This window comes from Engraulis encrasicolus, chromosome 20, assembly GCF_034702125.1.
Source record: "Engraulis encrasicolus isolate BLACKSEA-1 chromosome 20, IST_EnEncr_1.0, whole genome shotgun sequence".
Classification (NCBI taxonomy): Eukaryota; Metazoa; Chordata; class Actinopteri; order Clupeiformes; family Engraulidae; genus Engraulis; species Engraulis encrasicolus.
The window spans coordinates 37,518,104-37,525,603 of record NC_085876.1 but is presented as its reverse complement, the minus strand read 5'-3'; the positions used below and the strand labels follow the sequence as shown (position 1 = coordinate 37,525,603).

Genomic DNA, 7,500 nt, shown 5'->3' with positions numbered 1-7,500 from the left:
CGGAGTTAACAGAAACAGACGGCACAAGTCCATAATGATGGAGGGAGGAGAGAGCCTCAGGAGCTCAACTCGGTCGCGCTCGCGCCGACTGTCGTTAGATTTAGGCTACAGTTGATATGCGAGTGACATGTCTATTTTTAGGCATTCATGAGAAAACGGGACACATCGCGTCCCTTACCTGTTCAACACGGAACGCATGATTCCACTGCCACATACGGAACGATTCCGCATTTCAAGGGACTGGCACTACATTTCTGTCCGCTCATCATTAGCCTCAAGCCACGGCACTTGGAGCCACTTCTCGGAAAGTTTTTTTTTTCAATCTCACTCAATTTTCTTTGTTGTTGGCGAAACTCCAAAGAAACTGATTAGGCTACTGTTGTCTGTTTCTTTTTGGACATGTTTGACCATTCACCAACATCAACAGTCTCTTTCTCTTTCTCTTATCTTTCAGGAGGGATAGTCAGTACGCAAGTGCGCTGTAGTGACCAAGGTGGCAGTACGCATTGCTAATTTTTGGTGCGCATGCGCACCTGCGTACCAGTTATGTGCACCCCTGTATATATATATATATATATATATATATTTCTTTCTTTTTCTCTCTCTATCTCTTTCTTTCTCTCTCTCTTTCTCTCTCTCTCTCTCTCTCTCTCTCTCTCTCTCTCTCTCTCTCTCTCTCTCTCTCTCTCTCTCTCTCTCTCTCTCTCTCTCTGAGCCATATTTGGTGTCCGAGGAGGATGGAGTCATGCATGGTGATTAATGGGTGTAAATTACTACTCAGGGGAGACTGAGAGACCAGACCAAGAGGAGGAGGAGGAGTAAGAGGAGGATGGAGGAGGAAGAGGAAGAAGAGGAAGGAGAGAGCCGAGGGACAAGAGTTTCTCTGTGCATAACTGGTTGGCTGTACTGCTACTGGTCCTTTAGGGGTGGTGATGACTGATTATCAATGACTCATCAGGGAGAGAAGGAAAGATGAGGGGGAGGAATAAGAGGAAGAAGTGGAGGATGATGCTCAAGAGTTGGTGGATCGGAATTCATTAACACTGGCACTTGCATCTACCTCACGCCCTCTCTCTGTCTCTGTCTCTTTCCCTATTTCCTTTCTTACTTATCCCGTATGTCTGGTTTCTATGATTTCACTCAATGGCTGTAATCCTTCATTCAGATGAGTACCGCCCGCCCCTTTGCGGACACACACACATAAACACGCACGCACGCACGCACGCACGCACACACACACACACACAGGAACACACACGCACGCACACACACACGCACACACACAGAGTCAGGCATGCACAAATGTACTCTTTCCTGGCCTTGTGTAAAACAAGTCTAAAACATGCTGTTAGACATGGCTGATTCTCATCTGGCTTGCCCACTTCAAAGGCCAGAGAGATCTCTACCGTCCATTTCTCTCTCTCTCTCTCTCTCTCTCTCTCTCTCTCTCTCTCTTTTATTTCTGCTGAAGGTCTGCATAGCTCTGGGGGTATTATCTGGGCTATCATCGAGCATGACAGACATCTTACTCCGGTCCTCTGACACTGCTGTGTCGCAAGAAACACTGACCTCATTCTGACCCCATGAAAGAGCTTAGAGACTTACTTTTGAACGAGACAAAAGATTCAGACGGGCAGAGAGGAAGTGTGCAAGTAAGGGGTGAATAAAAAGGAGGGGTGGAGGATGAACATAACAGATGGGCGCAAGGTAAAGCAAGTCTGGTAGTGTGTTATCCCAGTGGACGATGTGTCCTTCATATTTAGTAACTTCACACACAGACACATACAGAGAAAGAGGGCGAGAGAGAAAAAGAGAGGTAGATGAAAAAAGAAATGTAAATGAGAGGATGAAGAATCAGTGTGTAAAGAAGAGATGGAAGGAGGCCGCACCTTGTACACACTGAAGAAGGCACACGCCGAAACGCGTTTGAGCAATAAAAAAAAACACTGCTATGTAAGGTGCGGCCTCCTTCTTGAAACATTGAATTTAATATTTGGGCCAGCACCCTCAGAGATTAAATAATGAAGAGTGACGCCTGCTCCAAGAGGAAAATTAAAGAAGAGATGAAAAAAAAACAAAGTCGTGAGCTCTTCCAGTTTTCTGTTTGTTTTGTTTGTTTGTCATATCTTCCCTGTTTGTTCCCTTTTTCTCAGCTATGTTAGAAGAGCTTTGTTGCAAAAGTACTGTCTATTTTGGAACATTTTGGGAAATTGTCATTTTTTTAATTGGGCATTTCATTGAAAAACAAAAGATATACTATGTTTTAAAAGTATGTTGTAAAAATGCTTGAATGGCAAGAATTCACACATAGATGAGAGGACGTCCGAACAGTTATTTCCAAAATTAAAATGGTACGTCTTAGATTAACAATGCAACAATAAAATGCAAAGTTCATACCGGGATGAGGAACTTCTTGATCTCTTCGAGGGCGTGGCCCATCCTGGCGTAGGCCTCTGCGGGTGGCGCGAACACCTCGATGAGCACGTGCAGATCCTCGTTCAGGTGCTGGTATTTGGCCTCTCCGCTCTTCCGTAGCTCCTCTTCCTGTACACCAGACACGATAATGCGGTTAGCATCTATTTGACATTGATGAAACACAGTTAGCATCGATAAGCCATTTAACATTGGTATAACGATGTTAGCATTGAGCCCCGAGCCCACACATGTCTGGAGTACTACCACAGAAGTGAGTGGATAATGAAAGGAGTGAGATTGAGGGTGGAGAACGGTTGGACATACGCAGTGGCGATCTTACAATGGCCATGGCGATCCTACAATGGCCGGCGCCCCAGGCAACGCCCCCTCCCTCACCCCGACCACCGACCACCGGCCACCAGAGGTGGAAGAAGTACTGAAGTTGTGTACTTAAGTAAAAGTAGAAGTACCCTGCGAAAAAATTACTCAAGTGAAAGTAAAAGTTGTTTACCAAAAACGTACTTCAGTAAAAGTCCTAAGTACTAACTTTTAAATGTACTTTTCAGTACAAAAGTACAAGTAGGCCTACACGCGCAATGGCTGTCTTTCTCCATGTCTACCTACTTGATACAATAGGAAAAATTGTCTGCAACGGTTTTCGGTTCCATTTGAACATGACTATGGAGTCCTGTTAATGTTTTTAAAAGTATATTTTCTGTCTGGGTGTCAATTTGGAAGAGGGGCTTGGTCCCGCCTCCCTGCCCGCAGCTGAGGCTACTGAAATATCCACGAAACACAACAGGAAAACCTAGGATAAATGTAACTAGTAACAAAGTCTTCTCCTAGAAATGTAAGGAGTAGAAAGTACAAGTAATTGTCAAAAAAGGTAATTGAGTAAAAGTAAAAGTCTGCATTTTTATTTTTACTCAAGTAAGTACAAATTCCAGAAAAAACTACTTAAGTACAGTAACGAAGTAAAAATACTTAGTTACGTTCCACCTCTGCCGACCACCAACTCCAATCCCCATCTCAACCCCCACCCGCCACGCACACACACGAAAAAATGCCTTTAAAGGGACACTGTGCAGGAAATGGTCAAAAAAGGTACTGCAACTATGCTGCATATTGAAACTGGGCTGCCTATTGCCAAATTTGATCTTTACATGAGAGTTTTACTAAGTATTAAACACATATTTAATAGTTTGGTCCAAGTACAGTCATTTTTGCAGCTAAAAATGGCTATTTTTGGAAATTCAAAATGGCTGACCATGGAGAAGATCCCTCTTTTCATGTATGAAAAATGCAATTTTTCCAGTCATAATGAGTAATATGATGCTGGTGGTAAGTATTCATGAAAAAGGTAACATTAGTGAATGGGCAGCGTGAATTCTGGAAATAAACAACTAAAAATCTCACACAGTGTCCCTTTAAGTGAAATAACATGTCATAGCGTTTCATCCGATTGGCCCACTAAGACCAGACCGGACCGTGGATATGCGTAAGTTGGCTGCTGTTGCGGCTGGAGCTAGACTTGTAATCAGAAGGTTATAGCTCCAGGCCACTTAATTAGAATAGCATGAAAAAGTTGATTTATTTCCATAATTCCATCAATAATATAAACTGTCATGGATTGTGGATTCACTCACTCACCAGAAATAAAACCCCATTCATTTTCAATGGGGTTTCATTTCTGGTGATTTAGAATTAAACTGGTGGGTTAGCGCCAAAAGGTGGCATGGAAATCTACGGGTATATTGAAGAGTGAAGCGTGGGACACCAGGTCAACAAACAAGAACAGCTGATTGGAATAGCTAAAAAACTGGGCCATGAATCTATAATCCATGACAGTTTAACATTATTGATGGAATTATGGAAATAAATCAACTTTCTCGTGCTATTCTAATAAAGTGGCCTGGAGCTGTATGTTCAAATCCATGTCATTCATGGCTGAAGTGCTCTTGAGCAAGGCACCAAACCGGGGACTGTAACCAACACCCAGGAAATAACTGTAAGTTGTTTTGGATAAAAGCATCAGCTACAATGCAATGCACTGAATCAAATCAACACTTACTACACAGCACTTGATAGGGCCAAATGCGCTCTGAAGTAGAATGATCAAATGGACTCTAAGTGCTGAATTAACTAATATTCAACTCTTAGAGCGTTGAACTCTTCGACATGGCAAAAAAATAGAAAGTGTGTGTGTGTGTGTGTGTGTGTGTGTGTGTGTGTGTGTGTGTGTGTGTGTGTGTGTGTGTGTGTGTGTGTGTGTGTGTGTGTGTGTGTGTGTGTGTGTGTGTGTGTGCGTGCGTGCATGCGCGCGCGCGTGTGTGTGTGGCCATACACATTTACATGTGTGTCTTTTCGACTGCAGTACTTTTGAGTGATGTGAAACATGAGAAAGAAAAGCTAAGAGGCTGTCTAAGCACCGGAAACAAAGAGACATTGCTGATGCGTCTTCTTCAAAGAACAGTGTTTGTTTACAGAGTAAGTCTACCAAATAACTGTCATGAGACTTAAGACAAAGACATCCTATTTTCTTCAGGGCAACACACACACACACACAGACATACACACACACACACACACACACACACACACACACACACACACACACACACACACACACACACACACACACACACACACACACACACACAAACACACACACACACACACACACACACACACACACACACACACACACACACACACACACACACACACACACACACACACACACACATCAAAGTATCTTGTTCGTGCATTAAAAGTGGCTCCATCTGTGCGGCTCCTTAACCACAACATATCATTTTACACTCTTATTTCGAGTCATTCTTTCCTCTTACAGTCATCTGGAAATGAGACACTTTCATTAATAAAAAGCTTAAAAACATAATATAATGTGACAATACATCACAGTTTACTATAGCCAAGAGCTGAAAATGGCAAGATAATCTCTTCAATGCCACACAGAAACACAGGCACACAAGCACACGCACATGCACACAAAGCAAATATCTTTGTATTTTTAGCTTTAATGGTCTTTCATCAGATGTGACAATGAGAGAGAAGAAGATGAAGGAGGGATCAGAAAGCAGCCTTGGCCTGGAAATGATATGAAGAGTTCAGATGCAAAACCCCCTAACTCCATTTCTGAAGACCTGCACTTCTATATTTTTAACCCTGTTGTTGGTTTGGTTTACATTCATTTACTTGATAATACATATAAATAGTTATAGTACATAAATAAAATAAAATAAAAGAAGATGCGATTTTGATAGCTTTGTATTAAATAAAAATGAATTAAGATTATTTTCTGAAAAGGCACTTAGGGGGTTTTGCATCTGAACTCTTCATATTTTGGTGTAAACAAGGGATGTCAACCTCAGGCCCTGGGGCCAAATCTGGCCCGCAGAGTGCTTTTATTTGGCCCACCAGATCACTTCAAATGTGCATTACAGTTGGCCTAAATATAGTAAGGTCGCCAAATTCCGCCCACTTCACTGATCACTTCACTGAAAACGTGATAATATTACTCTTTCAAATAATATTTAATTATGCTATCGTGTATTTTTGGATAGCGGTAACTGTGTAGATGAGGTAATAAGCAATATTAGCTAACATTGGTAGTCCTTTCTATCGTAATTTGGCGATAACGTCCAGCATGTCCAAAATCTAGCTTCAGCACAATTCTACGGCGAAAGGCTCCCAATTCCGCCCGCTTGATTTCAGGTCACGTCTGTATTTCCGTTACGGTTTATTATTCCTTCATGCTGTTGTGTTGATTTGGTTCACACGTGTAGTCCTGGCTTTACCGATGCAGGAACTGTGATTAGTTTGGTCGTTACTGTGGAAACGGTTCAATAATTTTGGTCCTAAAGTGAAACAGGGAAGCGGCCAGGGCGAGTTTATAGCCAGAATGTCGTCGTGAAATTAAAGTTCCATCTGCCGTTACGACACCCTTCATTACAATGCTGTTTATGGCCGTTTGACTCGGTTTTAAATGTCATCACCGTTTCAAATATTAAGCATACAAACTCCGTATCATGTCGATATCCATTCCTGACTTAAACAGTGGATACATAATTAACTATAATCACTTATAAGTAGGCGGGCGGAATTGGGGGACGGGCGGAATTAGGCGACTTTACTATACACCTTTTACAGTATAGCTTAATGAGCATCCAGTGCATGTACACACAATTTTAGTCAATTTTTGTAAAGAAAATTGCCTTCGGTCCGCAACTTGAGTTTGACACCCGTGGTGTTAACAGACTATCAATATATCAAGATAGCTATGTTTCACAACTCCCAGGCAATACCCGAAATCAGGGATGTCAACCTCAGGTCCGGGGGCCAAATCTGGCCCGCAGAGTGCTTTTATTTGGCCCAGGAGATCACTTCAAATGTGCATTACAGTTGGCCCAAATACACCTTTTTCAGTATAGCTTACAGTAATAAGACTTGAACATGAATTTTGGTATGTCATAGGAATGTGAATGGGCTCAGACCAATGAAACAGCTCACAGTCATATTCAACACTAATCATATGTGATGGGAAAGAGTGTGTGTGAAACTTATTTATGAGCATCCAGTGCATGCACACACAATTTTAGTCAATTTTTGTAAAGAAATGTTGTCTTCGGGCCGCAACTTTGTTCCAGATTTCGATTTTAGTCCTCAACTTGAGTTTGACACCGTGGTGTGAAAAGACTACCAAGATATCAAGATAGCTAGGTTTCACAACTCCCATGCAATACCCTAAATCAGGGATGTCAAACTCAGGCCCGGGGGCCAAATTTGGCCCATGGAGCCATTTTATTCGGCCCTCAAGATCATTTCAAATGTGTATTACAGTTGGCCCACATACATCATTAATGTATAGCGTAACACAACTTGAACATGACATTTGCTGTATGACAGGATGTGCTGGCACATTTGAACAGACAAATATGATTGGAAAGAATGTATGTGAAATTTAACTTTGAGTATGAAGTGCATGCTTGCACAATTTTTTGTCAATTTTTTTAAATAACTGTTGAGTTCAGCCCGCGACTTCATTCCAGATATTGATTTTGGCCC

At 42.0% G+C, this 7,500-nt stretch overlaps 1 protein-coding gene across 1 annotated transcript in view; it reads right to left on the bottom strand.

Moving 5' to 3' along the window:
* The window catches only part of khdrbs3 (KH domain containing, RNA binding, signal transduction associated 3), a 265,883-nt gene that overhangs the window by 63,150 nt on the left and 195,233 nt on the right, over positions 1 to 7,500 (bottom strand). Inside the window, exon 4 of the mRNA XM_063185893.1 lies at positions 2,398 to 2,544. Coding sequence (XP_063041963.1) covers positions 2,398 to 2,544 — 147 coding nt within the window. The remainder of the gene's footprint in view (positions 1 to 2,397; positions 2,545 to 7,500) is intronic.